Source organism: Hyla sarda, chromosome 12 (assembly GCF_029499605.1).
Source record: "Hyla sarda isolate aHylSar1 chromosome 12, aHylSar1.hap1, whole genome shotgun sequence".
Taxonomy (NCBI): Eukaryota; Metazoa; Chordata; class Amphibia; order Anura; family Hylidae; genus Hyla; species Hyla sarda.
Genome location: NC_079200.1, coordinates 56893761 through 56909521, shown reverse-complemented (window position 1 = coordinate 56909521; position 15761 = coordinate 56893761). Strand labels below are relative to the sequence as shown.

General features: G+C 41.5%; 1 protein-coding gene and 1 long non-coding RNA gene across 4 annotated transcripts in view; one reads left to right on the top strand and one right to left on the bottom strand.

Moving 5' to 3' along the window:
- The window catches only part of LOC130296236 (uncharacterized), a 122912-nt gene that overhangs the window by 66939 nt on the left and 40212 nt on the right, over positions 1-15761 (top strand). The window lies entirely within an intron of this gene.
- Positions 9500-15761, bottom strand: part of CDH26 (cadherin 26) — a 109364-nt gene continuing 103102 nt past the window's right edge. Inside the window, exon 21 of the mRNA XM_056547568.1 lies at positions 9500-10794. Coding sequence (XP_056403543.1) covers positions 10606-10794 — 189 coding nt within the window. The 3' untranslated portion in view covers positions 9500-10605. The remainder of the gene's footprint in view (positions 10795-15761) is intronic.

Below are 15761 nucleotides of genomic sequence, written 5' to 3'. Positions count from 1 at the left end.
TATTGATAGCAATTGTTACCGGTCTGTAGATTGTAGCTCAGGCGGTGAATGTTGCTCCCGCAATAGCTAAGTGTCCGTAGTGTATACAGTCCACTGTGTGGTGCCTCCGATTATAAGCCTGGTCCAGTAGGGTCTGAGCGTGGTGGCAGTCGCTGTCGGATAAGGCGCTGGCAGGCGCCAGAGATCGTGATGGTGTCCGGGGACTGCTGGCGCTAGCGTGCGCTAAAGTTGATATTCCTCACCGCTTCATTGGTAGGAAAACAGGACCATGTACTGGAAGGCTGGAGGTTCACCTCGTGGTGCCGGCGTCTGACGTCAGAGCCGGGATGGTTACAGCAGGATAGTTGCACCGGGATGATTGCGCCGGGATGGATCTGAACTGCTGGACCGGGTGGATAGCAAAGCGTGAGCACAAATGGTGGTACAGTTCATAGAATGTAACTGGCCATAGAATTTGGGCACAGTTTTAATACTGCTATGCCAGTAGATAAAGACTAGACACGTTTCAGGGTTGTATGGTATAACCCTTTCCTCAGTAGTCATGACTACTGAGGAAAGGGTTATACCATACAACCCTGAAACGCGTCTAGTCTTTATCTACTGGCATAGCAGTATTAAAACTGTGCCCAAATTCTATGGCCAGTTACATTCTATGAACTGTACCACCATTTGTGCTCACGCTTTGCTATCCACCCGGTCCAGCAGTTCAGATCCATCCCGGCGCAATCATCCCGGTGCAACTATCCTGCTGTAACCATCCCGGCTCTGACGTCAGACGCCGGCACCACGAGGTGAACCTCCAGCCTTCCAGTACATGGTCCTGTTTTCCTACCAATGAAGCGGTGAGGAATATCAACTTTAGCGCACGCTAGCGCCAGCAGTCCCCGGACACCATCACGATCTCTGGCGCCTGCCAGCGCCTTATCCGACAGCGACTGCCACCACGCTCAGACCCTACTGGACCAGGCTTATAATCGGAGGCACCACACAGTGGACTGTATACACTACGGACACTTAGCTATTGCGGGAGCAACATTCACCGCCTGAGCTACAATCTACAGACCGGTAACAATTGCTATCAATACAGACTGTTTGTCACTGTATCCAAAAAAGGGACATATTTACCCTAAACATCTAGAAGAGCAACTTTCTAATATATTTGTATGGTACAGCTCTTACTCTGCTATTTTATTCTATTACTCTATACTCTATGCCAAGTGTAGAATTTTAATTTTAATACTATTGCCTAATACCTTGTTAGGTTGCCTTTTTATTATGTATGCTCTTCTCACAAGGGCCCTGTGAGAAGTGATGAAATTTTATTTTTATAAATAAATGATAATTATTATTGAAGCACGATCCTTGTATATCCATTTTATACTCACCTAGAAGGTCCGGGCTACATTGCATTTTTCTGGTTTCCCTTTTCTTAGCAATTAAGGTATAGTTGCTTGCCCTGTTTGACCTCGGTGCGTAATAGTTGTGAGCTGCACACATCCACATAGTTTTTTCTAATTTACAAATCTGTTTAACTTTCTGGAGCCAGATGATATAAAAAAATTGTATTTTTCCTGAAATACCCCTTTAATTCTTTGTGGGGGCTTACAGTATGAGACTCATGATGTGACAGGGATGGGGGAATGCAGCAGCAGAATCTCTCCCTCAGTGTCTGTATGAGACTTATGTAGTAAGAGAGGGGGATCAAGCTGCAGAATTTACCACTCAGTGTGAGACTTATGTGAGAGGGGATGCAGCTGCAGTATCTCTCCCTCACAGTCTGTATATAACATATGATATGGGAGGAGGATTGGCTAAGAACAAAATGCACAGTTGTAACCAAAATCTAAAAAATCTGCAGGTTACACACAACATAACTGGCTGCACTACAAATAATACATATTTACAGCTGCCAAAACAAAGAAAAAAGGGGGAGTGCTTGCGCTCAGGAACCAGATATCAATAGACAATGTATAAAGATTGTCCATTGATATCTGGTTCCTGAGCGCAAGCTCTTCCCCTTTTTTCTTTGTTTTGTTATATTATTGAGCCTGGGTGGATACTATCTTCCGGGGAATTGGAGCTGCGTCCTCCCTATCACTAGGGATCTTGGACAAGAGGAACCAGGCGTATATTGTCTACCTACTTGGCCCTAGGTGTTGTGGAGAGTCAACCAATTGATATTGATGTCCCTCCACCACGCCAGGTGAGTCTATCAGAGTTGTTTTGTGCCATTTTTTTACCAATCATTACTTGGATGAGCGCTGCTGGTTTTTGTAATTTATTTTCTTTGTATTTACAGCTGCCTAAAGGGATTTTTTTTCCGATTGTATTTTACACTCCATGGGAGACATGTATCATTATTTGTGTATGGTAGAAGCATTTTACCCCTTTTCCCGAATTCTAAATTATGTGCGCAAGCGCTAAATTTATCAATTAAGTGCAATGAGCTTCATAAATTGCGGGTAAATATAGTAATCTCCTCAATCCACTCTTTGGAAAATAGAATTGATGATTTAGAGCGTCTTGCTACGTTAAGTCCAAGATGGCTTATATTTGCGCAAAAAAAAACAGCTCTTGCGGCAACATTTTGGGTGTAAAGGAAAAGTACGCAGTTAATAAATCCATGTGTACTATTGATGTCACTCCAAGGTACCTCAATTCAGCCACATCTGGAGGACATGCTCTACCAAAACGTGCGCAAAAAAATGCGAAAAAAAGGGCTTGCGAAAAATTTTGCGCAAAAAAAATACACACAAAACAGGGGTAAAATCTTTGATACATGTCCCCCCATGGTCCTAGAATGCACCCTATTACGTACTATAGGGTTACCAGCAGCAAAGGCCATTACAAGTGGATGCAGATGTCACAGCAATGATACCAGCCACTTCTCAGCATGCATAGCTTCACAATGACCTGACCTGAGTAAACTACATTGTGGGAGCTGTGCTGCAGAAGCGTCAGAGCTATATAAATAGTTAATTCTAAGTAGATAATGATTATAGGAAATCGATTTGTGATGTTACATAGAGGACGCTTTATCCCCAATCAGACAGTAATCTGTCTGATTGTCGCTGTATTCAGATAAGCTTAAATCACTGTAATACAGATAAGCATAATAAGGCGTATTCAGACAAGTATGTCATAAGTGAACATCTAGCACCCCCTTATGGGGATTTTCTAATACTTCACCTACAGCAACAAATTCCATAGGAGTTTTTGTTTATTCACAGTGTACAACCAATCAGAGTATGAGATCACAGATGTCCCATAAGAAAAGGGCCCTAAAGGGAATTTCAATACATCTGGGGTTGCCAACATGTGGCTCTCCAGCTGTTGCACAACTGACAGAGCATACTGGGAGTTGTGGTTTTGCAGCAGTTGGCAAGCCACAGGTCAGAGACCACTTCTCTAGATACACAGATTAGTGAATATATATGTCTGACTGCTCCTGAATGTAAATCATTAGCTTAGAGGGATTGTCTGCTATAGACAATTCTATATCTATGTATGTGTTGACTCCCCAGCAGCACCCCTGCATGGGCAAATCAAGCATTACATGGACCCCTTTAAATGGATGTGCCAAGTCCTCCAGAGTAAGATCCCCCCCCCCCCCCTTTTAACTAAGAATTATCAAGTGAAAACCTAAAGAATCAGGTGTGACTGCATTTAAAGCATACCTGTTCTTAATCCTGATCATGTACAAATAGTTTTATATGTATATCACTTATATTTCCCTCACAAATGCCTTCATTCTGTTGCTCATTTGCTTTGTCATTCTGTGCTTTGAAAGAGAAAGAGGCATGTCCTCCCTCTGCATGCCTCTTCATCCGATCACTGCAGGCTGCTCTGTAACCCCCTTGTCTATCTGCTGCAGTCTGATAGGACAGGAGTGAGCACAGAGGAGTGCTAGTCCTGTCCTCACTTACTGGACTTTGTACATGCCTGTGCCTCAGCTTGGACAAAGATGATTCTGTAGACGGACAGGATTATGTTCTGGATAGCATAGGGTTTTTTTTTTTCTTTTTTTTTCTTTTTATAAACCATGATTTCTATAAAAGGGAATAACATTTTCTTATGAAGTATATTAGAAAGGTTAATGTTTTGCCAAGATGTAAAACATATAAAAAGATTTTTAATCTGACAGTGCCCATTTAATCTCTTATTTTATCCAGACAAGGGTCTAGGAAATTGAGATACGGGAAGCTGTTTGTTGGGAGACCTTAAAGGGGTTATCCAGGAAAAAACTGGCTCCAGAAAGTTAAACAGATTTGTAAATTACTTCTATTAAAAAATCTTAATCCTTTCAGTACTTATGAGCTGCTGAAGTTGAGTTGTTCTTTTCTGTCTAAGTGCTCTCTGATGACACCTGTCTTTGTAACAGTCCAGAGTAGAAGCAAATCCCCATAGCAAACCTATTCTACTCTGTGCAGTTCCCAAGACAGACAGAGATGTCAGCAGAGAGCACTGTTGCCAGACAGAAAAGAACAACTCAACTTCAGCAGCTGATCATTATTGGAAGAATTAAGATTTTTTAATCAAAGTAATTTACAAATCTGTTTAACTTTCTGGAGCCAGCTGATATAAAAAAAAAAAAAAAAAGTTTTTTCCTGGAATACCCCGGTGGAAAACGTTTTTTTAAAAATTAACTGATGCCAGAAAGTTAAATAGATTTGTAAATTACTCCTATTAAAAAATATTTCCCCTTCCAGAACTTTTAAGCAGCTGTATGCCAGAGGAAATTATTTTCTTTTTGAATTTCTTTTTTGTCTTGTCCACAGTGCTCTCTGCTGATACCTCTGTCCGTGTCAAACTAAAATAAGAGATAGACAGCGCTCTGTAGTGCAATACCATAGATATAGAGTAAGGGCTAAACGCAGAAAAGCGCTTATCACATAGAGTTACACTCGACCAAGTGTTACAATGGATAAAAGCATGGAAGATGGGACATCTGCAACTACTCCACGTCTAACAGCACACAGCAAACAGAACAGATCCTCCAATGTGGTGACGGGATTGAGAGTGCAAGACACCCAGGTAATGGGAAGTGAGGTTTATTCACCCATGATGCAACGCATTTCACAGATAGACTGCTTCATCAGCCACATTGGAGGATCTGTTCTGTTTGCTGTCTGTCCGTGTCAGGAACTGTCCAGAGCAGCATAGGTTTGCTATGGGGATTTTCTCCAGCTCTGGACAGTTCCTGATACGGGCATCAGGTGTCAGCAAAGATCGCTGTGGACAAGACAAGAAAGAAATTCAAAAAGAAAAGAATTTCCTCTGTAGCATATAGCTGCTAAAAAGTACTGGAAGGGTAAATATTTTTTAATAGAAGTATTGACAAATCCGTTTAACTTTCTGGCACCAGTTGATTTAACCTGATAATGACCATGGACGTCTATGCTCGTCCAATGGCCGTTACCGGGGTATGACGCGGGCTCCCGACTCGAGCTTGCATCATACCGGCTGGCCCCCAGCTGATTCCTGTAGCTAGGGGCCGGCGTTAATAGCCGACATGCGGACGCCTGTTAACCCTTTAGATCGCCGCTGTCAAAGTTGACAGCGGCGTCTAAAGGTGCCTGTATCCTGTCCCTGGTGGTCCAGTGTGGTGGATTGCCCCCTCGCAGCGCGATTGCGGGGGAGCGATCCACTACTGAGGTAGCCTGATGTCTTACCTCACCTGCTGCAGCGGCTCCGGGGCTCTGAATGATACAGCCTGGCAGGGCCAGGCTTTATCAATCGAGCGCAGAGCACACAGATCATTGTGGTTTTATGAAATCACAATGATCTCTATGAGGAATCTAATGATTCCTCCTAAAAGACCCCTAAGGGGACTAAAAGGGAAAATAAAAAGTAAAAAAAAAGTTTAAAAACAACCACATTAACCCCTTCTTTTTAAAAGTTTAAATCACCCCCCTTTTCCCAAATTCCATATTAAAAATATGTAACCATAATAAAAATACACATATGTGGTATCGCCGCGTACGAAAATGTCCAATCTATAAAAATATATCATTAATTAAACCGCACGGTCAATGGCGTACATGCAAAAAATTCCAAAGTCCAAAATAGCGTATTTTGGTCACTTTTCATACCATAAAAAAAGGAGTAAAAAGCAATAAAAAAAGTCTGATCAAAATAAAAATAGTACCTTTCCATTTCGCCGTAAATTTTTGTGTAAAATTACTGATGTCATTACAAAGTAGAATTGGTGTCCCAAAAAATAAGCCCTCATATGGATTTTTAGGTGCAAAATTGAAAGGGTTAGGATTTTAAAAATGTAAGGAGGGAAAAACGAAACTGTAAAAACAGAAAAATGCTTGGTCCTTAAGGGGTTAAAAAAATGTTTTCCACCGGAGTACTCCTTTAAAATGTGGAGCTACTGTAAATGACCCTGTCTGTGACATGGGTTTTCTAAACAAAATAATGGCTCTGTACAACAAGAAAGCCACCAACAGCTCCCTTTATCTAAAGAGCTAAGCTGAATATTGTATTCACTACATGGGATTTTTCTAGGTCTTCTATTTTTTGTCTGTTAAGTCCCCAGTTTCTATATAGGCATATAATGGACAGGACGAGGCTCACGTTGTATCAAAATGTAATTTTTATTTAAAAAAAAAAATTTAAACCGCTTAAAATGTTTACACAAAGCAAAGTACTGAATTAAATTTGTACAAGGTTGTAAAAAATATTTAAAGTTATAAAAATATAAAGTTGGTGATCCATGTATTACCAGCCTTAAGAGAATGAGAATAACATTGAAGGGAGCTTAAAGAGGTACTCCACTGGAATTTTTTTTTAATCAACTGGTGCCTTAAAGTTAAACAGATTTGTAAATTACTTCTATTAAAAAATCTTAATCCTTCCAGTATTTATCAGCTGCTGTTATGATCCACAGGAAGTTCTTTTCTCTTTGAATTTCCTTTCTGTCTGACCACATTGCTCTCTGCTGACACCTCTGTCCATGTCAGGAACAGTCCAGAGAAGGAGGGTTTTCTATGGGGATTTGCTCCTACTCTGGAAAGTTCCTAAAATGGACAGAGGTGTCAGCAGAGAGCACTGTGATCAGACAGAAAGGAAATTCAAATAGAAAACAACTTCCTGTGGAACATACAGCAGCTGATAACTACTGGAAGGATTAAGATTTTTTAATAGAAGTAATTTGCAAACCTTTTTAACTTTCTGGCACCAGTTGATTTGATAAAAAATCTTTTCCAGTGTAATACCCCTTTAATTGTTGTGTTAATATATCTTGTATTATAATGCCATACTATTTTCATGATCTCTGCTTGCTGTCAATAATCGGAAGCATTATCTGTTTACATTTAGAGATTAAAAAACCTATTCTGCTCATGTTCCTATACAATTTGATACAATATGTGGCAGCTCTATCCTGTAAGGGCTCGTTCATACTTCAAATTTTTAACCCAGAAACTGTGGGAAATGTCCATGAGCAACTCCGCTTGGATTCCGGTTTACAGCACACTCCCATTTCCTTCAGTGTGTTTTTCTCTGCTGTGTCCACATGCCGGAATCCTACAGTCAAAGCCTACAAGTCAAATGGACATTACATTTCGGCATTTATTTCCATAGCAAATCAAAGTGTTGATTCAGCATAATTTCTGCTCCATTTACCCTGGAGTAAAAAGGACGATGATTCACAGAGGGATTCACCAGGGACATTTTGAATTCCATAGTGTGAACCATCCTTAATAAGCCCCTGCATCTCTATAAGCATAGATAGAAAAGTGGCAGAACTTTGCAGTAACAGAGCGATTAGGCTTCATTTATATAGAATTTCTCTAAGACTTTGGGCTGAGACTCTTTTCACCAGAGTGGAAATTCCATGTATTACTCCTGAGTGCTTAGCAGCTCCAGCGTCTGATGAAGAGGTAGATACTGTTTCTTTGGGATGATATTTGTTGTCCTGAGAGGTTTTGTTTGACCTTTTTGTCCATTAAACTGCAGAATATAAAGTAAAGCCATATATGTAGCCATAATAAGAAGAAGGGACGCTCAGAGGAGAATGCCCCAAGTCCAGTGTATTATACTGGTGGTCTCACACTGTTGTGAAACTACTTTAAAATGTATAAAAGAGAAAAAGGGGAGGGGGAGACAGACGAATTGCGCAACTATGTGCCGTTACTCAAACATAGCTAAAATCGTGAGCAAGAAATATGGTTCTGCTAACCTTAAGATGTTGTACTGAGAGCACAATATCTAATGAAGCATAGAGCCCAATCCAGTGGGCGAATAACCGGGGACCCGCCAGGAGATGTCACGTGCCGGAGAGAGCCTCAGGTCGGTGGAGCGTAGCTTGGAAAGATCCCACGAAAGCACGTATAGAAATATCCTCCTAATGGCGCTCACCCGTGGTAGTCGTATTCTTCATAACGAATTGCATGAATGGGAAATGACTGATCCGGACAATTAAAAATAATAAATAAAAAGGGTTTAATGGATAACAGCGCTAGGACTACGCGTTTCAAAGGGTGGGACCCCTTCTTCTCGAGGTTTTCTTGGACCTGAAGAAGAGGGGGGTCCCACCGCTTGAAACGTGTAGTCCTAGCGTTGTTATCGATTAAACCCTTTTTATTTATTATTTTAATTGTCTGCATCGGTCATTTCCCATTAATGCAGTTCTTTATGAAGAATACGACTACCACGGGTGAGCGCCATTAGGAGGATATTTCTATACGTGCTTTCGTGGGATCTTTCTAAACTGTTGCGAAACTGCCACTCACCCAATCTAAATGTCCTGCCAGACTCCCCTAGCCAGTCCTACGCTCTTAAACCTTACAGAGAGTTTGTTTTAGAATATTATATTGCATCTTTCCTTAGAAGTCCAAATTGTTCCATTTCTCTGTTATTCCTCCTGGAAATGTGTAAATGAATATATAACGGAATGTTACCAATACAAAGTGCCTCTGCACATTCAGTGCTGACAATGACACGTGGTGTGTAGATACATATAGACACAATGGTAACACCAAAATGTAATTTTTTTCATACAGGACATTTCCAAGAGGAACAACAAAGTGACAGTTTAACTAAAAGGTCTTATGAAAAGAAGCATTAACATTTTTTATATACCGTATATACTCAAGTATAAGCCGAGTTTTTCATCGGCTGTCCGGGCATGCTGGGAGTTGTAGTTTTGAAACATCTGGAGGTTCGCAGGTTGAAGACCACTGCGGCCTTCGTCATCATCCAGACTCCCCTTTAGTTTTCTACTCACCTCCTCTTGGTGGGAAGGAAGGTTGAGCTGGTGAGCTATGCTGCAGGGACCTTCCGGTGGGGAGGGTTAGTCATGCCGGGCTGTCCATCTTCACCGGGAGGCCCTCTTCTCCGCTCCTGGCCGGCCCCGGACTAGTGACGTTGCCTTGACAACAATGCAGAGGGACGTCCGTGCGCAGCAGACGTCCGTGATGTCCCTACGCATGAATGTCCCTGTGCGTCGACGTCAAGGCAACGTCACTAGTCTGGGGCTGGCCCGGAGCAGAGAAGAGGGCTTCCCGGGGAAGATGGACAGCTTCTCTGCAGCATAGATGGTCCGGACCAGCACACCCTTCCTTCCCACCGAGGGGAGTAGGAAACTAAAGGGGGGTCTGGATGATGACGAAGTGGCCGATGGCTGTCCGGGCATGCTGGGAGTTGTAGTTTTGCAACATCTGGAGGTCCGCAGATTGAAGACCACTGATGAAGGGATTGACAAGCGGTGATGATGAAGGGGGGGGGGGATGATGACGAGGGGGATGATGACGGAGTGATGATGACGGGGGTGTTAATGACAGGAGTCTGGATGATGACAGGGGGGGATGATGAATTTCCCACCCTAGGCTTATAGTCGAGTCAATAACTTTTCCTGGGTTTTTGGGGTGAAATTAGGGGCCTCGGCTTATATTCGGGTCGGCTTATACTCGAGTATATACGGTAGTACAAGTATTTACTAAAACAGACATGTTTAAGTATACGTATATATGTTTAAATAACTCTTAGCACTGCTAAATCCCTACTGGATTATAGCAATACATCTACGATACCATATTATGCCTATTCTACTTCCTAGTTTGAAGAGCCCCTTTACCCTAAATGTCATACATGTCTGGCCTCTTTCCATATGCACCTTAGTTTGTCACTTTTGCCAGTTCTTGAAGCTAGATATAATGTCTGTCTGTAGTCATGAGAGTGAGGACTGTTTCGGTATCGGTCTTCACCCCAGGGTCTTCCCATCAGCCATCTTTCAGTCTTCTACACTATATAAGTAATCAGTCTACCTTGTCTAGACTTGATCCTTAGCATCGTATTTCCATAGCTCCTGCCTATTCAATCAAGACATCAGCCTGTCCAGGGATGTTCTCAGCAGTCAATCCCAGCGGTCTATCACTTAGTGACCAGGGATTGTCTCATCTCCCCATTCATCCCCTTCATCATTTTTGTGCTAAAAAGAAACCCAATTCACAGCGCATAATAAAACATCTATAGCAAAGCAATGATTACCCATAACCTCTCACTAAATAAGCTTTTTTGAGATTCTGTTCAGATACATTCCCCAGAATCGTTCAGTGCAATAGCAGGCAGAGTGGAAACAGTCCAGACGGTACAGTCTTATTGCTTGCAGATCTCTTCCAGTGCAGAAAACTTTGGGTCAAAGTCATCCAGGAAGCTAAAGTCCATGTTGTTATCCGGTAAGGTAAAAGAGTCCAGTGAGTCGATCCGCTCCAGGTCGCCCTCGTAGGCATATGTGACGGGCTTGTATGTACTTATCTCATCCTCACCCTTGAAGCCCTGTAGTCTCTGAAAAGCAAAAGAGGTAAAATGATAAATGGGTGGTGTCTAGTTTAGAAAACCTATTTACCTACACCCTACTAGTACATTATGGCCCAGGGCCCAGATTTATCAAAGAATGTCTACGGTAGAGCCATTTTCCCACATTTATTTGGATGGTGGGTTTGACTAGCGTTCTTCTTATTTATCAAGAAGATGCAGCAGGTTGATGAATTTTGCGCAGCTCTGCTGTGGTGGGAAAAGCCTCTACCACATACACTTTATCTAGACGCTTGTGAGGGAGGGAAGTAGACACCTGAATCCCAGAGAGCTGCCGGGACATTTTTACTTGCATTTTAAATGCTACAATCAAATTTGATTGCGGTATCTAAGGGGTTAAAGCCGGGCATCACCGTGATCGGTGATGTCTGGCATTAGAGATGGGTCCTGGTGGCAGATAGCCTCCAGGACCTCCCAGCTATGACCCGCACTCAGCTCCTGAGCACGTGTCATAAAAGGGTAGTGGGACGCTGTCGTCCACAAGGGGTTAAAGGTTGAATTGGGGAAGATAGAAATTCTCATGCCTACTGGTAGGTGGTGTAGCTTTGCGCCTAAAAAAGTACCTTTGCGCACAAAATAGCGACTTTTGGCAAAAGTCGCAAATGATAAATATGTGACCACTGCATGGGCAAAAAGAAAAAGTTCTACAGGCAGGCAAAAAGAGTAAAACTGTCTATATCAAAAGATGCATAAAAGTCACTAAATATGCTGCTTGCACCTGATCTGCGCCTAAACATAGACAAAAAAAAATGCTCTAAAAGCAATGATAAATCTCCCCCTATGTGTTAGTACAATTTTTCCCAACCAGGGTGCCTCCAGCTGTTGCAAAACTACAACTCCCAGCATGCCTGGACAGCCGTTGGCTGTCCAGGCATGCTGGGAGTTGTAGTTTTCCAACAGCTGGAAGCAGCCAGGTTGGGGAACACTGTGTTAATAGATGGGGGGGGGGGGGGTTGTCTGCACAGGATCTCTATCTTGTCAGAGCACAGAGCAGTTAGGGTGCATTCACAACCGTATAGCAAACTGTATACATTGACCTCCCATAAAAAAAATGTACAGAACAAGATGTATCAGGTTGAGTAAGTTCTTGTGCTTGGACGGTTATGTGCTGCACAAAACTGCAGTCAACCACAGTATGATGCCCTGTTGTGTCCTGTTTTTCTGTTTACAAAGGGTTTTTTGTCCTTTATAAAAATCAATACACAGTTTTTATAACAGTGTAGTCAATGGAAACTGTATTGAGCACACGATTGCATACAGTTTTGTCAGTTTTTGAGGGATAAGTTTTCCAAAACAAAAACTGATTCAAAACAATATAGCAAAATCGTGATGTGTATGCAGCCTTTGTCTGGATGACCTGTTCTGTCCTGCATTACACAGGCAAGAATGAGCACTGTGTAATGCTTAAAGGGGTACTACGATGGAAAAAAAAATGTTGAATCAACTGGTGCCAAAAAGTTATACAGATTTGTAAATTACTTCTATTTAAAAAGCTTAATCCTTCCAGTACTTATCAGCTGCTGTATACTACAGAGGAAGTTGTTTTGTTCTTTTCTGTCAGACCACAGTGCTTTCTGCTGACACTCATGTCAAGAACTGTCCAGAGCAGGAGCAAATCCCCATAGCAAACCTCTACTTCTCTGGACAGTTCCTGACATGGTCAAAGGTGTCCGCAGAGATCAATGTGGTCAGACAGGAAAGAATTACACAACTTCCTCTAAAGCATACAGAAGCTGATAAGTACTGGAAGGATTAAGATTTTAAAATAGAAGTAATTTGGATATCTGGTTAACTTTTTGGCAGTAAATAAAAAATAAAAAATAAATTGCTTTCCATCGGAGTACCCCTTTAACTTCCTGACTGCAAGTAAAGAAGTTGTAAAGGGTTAGAAAAACATGGTTGCCTTCTTCCAGAAACAGCACCATACCTACCCACAGATTGGGCCTGGTATTGTAGCTCACTTCTATTAAATACATTGGGTTGAGCTGTAATACCACACACAACCTGTGGATGGTTGTAGTGCTTTTTCTGCAGGAAAGTAGCCAGGTTATCTTACTTCAGACCAAGTCTTTTAATAACTATCCTTAGGCTTAAATGGGTACTCCGATGAAAACCTTTTTTCTTTTAACTCAACTGGTGGCAGAAAGTTAAACATATTTGTAAATTACTTCTATTAAAAATCTTAATCCTTCCAGTACTTATCAGCTGCTGAATGCTACAGAGGAAATTCCTTTCTTTTTGGAACACTGATGACATCACGAGCATAGTGCTCTCTGCTGACATCTCTGTCCATTTTAGCAACCATGCATAGCATATGTATGCTAAGGGCAGCATGGTTGCTTAGTGGTTAGCACTGCTGCCTTGCAGTGCTGGGGACTTGGGTTCAAATCCCACTAGGGACAACAATAAATAAAGTATTATTATTATTATAATAATAACATCAGCAGAGAGAACTGTGCTCGTGATGTCATCAGAGAGCATTCCAAAAAGAAAAGAATTTCTTCTGTAGTAATAGAAGTAATTTACAAATATGTTTAACTTTCTGCCACCAGTTGATTTAAAAGAAAAAAGATTTTCACTGGAGTACCCCTTTAAGGCAAGCTATACCTATAGTTGAGGATCAATAAGTCCTACAACTATCAGAGTAATAGGTATTGTGTCAGAGCTGAGGGGGGTAGTGTTTCTCCTTGTAGGAATTACGAGTTGGTATATGGGATCTTGTAGGCTAGGCAAATGCTCCCTGGGATATGTGAAAAGGCTCCTCCAGAAGAAAGAAAGCATCGTCTCTCTAGTGCCACCTATTGGACAAAGACTTTGTCTCGTACATACAGCACTAATGTATGATCACAAAACTCCAGATACTCTTCTCTACTCTTGATCCGGTGGACTACACATTCTGGCTGTATTAATTCACCAAGAAGGAAGAATAGCAAACATGATAAAATCTCAGCTTCTTCCTCTACCCAGAATCAGTTTCGCGTATCAGTGCTGACCTCAGCAATCGTGCACCTGGGCTAGAAATGATAAGCGGCATGCTGCACGCTATGACACGCGAATGCCTGGCCCTAAAAGGCATGCGTGTGTCCAGTTCTAATAGTATGACTATATTAGTCACCAGATGTGCAAGGTGTGCATTCCTCTGGCTTGGACATGATCCAGTAGTCATGAGTCATTGCAGTCGTACTTAACACTTAAGATGTCTGCTAATTTGCCATGTTACAATGTTTTGCCCATTGTTAGCGTGGGAGTTGCCGATAGGCATGATGATATAAACAGATTAATTGTTGGAGGGTGGTTTATATAAGCCGGACGTAACTTGGCTTCGATACCAATGAACAATTTACGGGCTGTGGAATGTATAATTATGTGCTGAGCTAGAAAAAATGCAGCGTACCAGAGAAAGTTACTGTCAGGAACCATCAAATGCCGTTCCTGCGGCTGTAATACTCGGAGACGCACTAAACTGCTTATTATAGTAGATTAACTTTTAACAACTTGCAGTCTTTCCAATCCATATACCCCCGGCGGATGATGAGCACCAGTGTCCTGCATAGTGTGACAATCCGGCAAGAAGTGGAAATAAGTGATGTCTCTGACAAGTCACATTCTTAAGGTGATAGCTTGAAAAGGGCATTTTGGACATTAAAACTTTCCCAAGTAGAACAATAGAGACCTGAACTTAATAGGGATCAATCACTTGTGTGGAGACAGGTGGAATGGAAGACAGTGCTCTTTATTCCCTAGCAGACTCTCAAAGGCCATGTTCATTTTTGGACAATCTCTGACCCCCTGCTCACAGTTTATAGCAGCACCGGAGACTTGTTGTTTAGGCTCAGTTTCCCTGCGGTATCTCTGCAGAAAAAAATAATCCATAAATACGAAATCAATGGATATTAAATCTATAGAACTGTGTTCACTACAGACAGACTTCACATCTGCTTGTCAAATAATATGGGGAGTCCTAAGTGAGGGGACCCCCAACACAACTATTTCAGGCGAATTCCTTAAAAAAAATGTTTTAAATGTATGCCACATGGTATGTATATAAATTATATGTATACATGTATAATCAAAAAAACATTGGCGCATCACTCCGTTTTAGCTTCTTAATGAAGACTTTATCTTTAGTTAATATATATATTGTTTTTTTTATTATAATTTTTTTATAAATTGGGTCCTATGTATGACAGATATCACTAAGTCAGCGGCTATCCCTGACTAGTGTTGAGCAGCATAGGCCATATTCGAAATCGCGATATTTTGCGAATATATGGATGAATATTCGTCAGACATTCGTTAAATTTGCATATTTGTAATATTCGCGCTTTATTTTCGCATATAGGAATATTCACATACACAAAAAATCGCATATGCGAAAAAATAACATGCGTAAATTAGCATAAGCAAACATTTGCATATGCGTAAATTAGCATATGCAAAAGTTCACATATGCGAAAATTCGCACGCCAGTCTCACACAGTAGTATTAGAGCCTTCTTTACACCACACAAGCTGGAAGCAGAGAGGGGTGATCACTGTGATGTGTACTGTGAAGAAAAAAAAAAAAAAACTAATATTCGTAATTGCGAATATATAGTGCTATATTCACGAATTCGCGAATATGCGATATTCGTGAATAAAATTTGCATTGCGAATATTCGCGAGCAACACTATCCCTGACATATATATCTGATGAGCACTGCTTAACACTGTGTCAACTTAGCCTAAGATGATTGGTCAGTGTGACTGCCAGGCACCCCACCAATTCCTAAAGTGGTCATCCAGTGGATTATCTTATGATTGTCTCCAGCCTGCCTAATAAAATACCAAACACTTTAAACTCGTCTTCTAGAGATGAGCGAACTTACAGTAAATTCGATTCGTCACGAACTTCTCTGCTCGGCAATTGATGACTTTTCCTGCATAAATTAGTTCAGC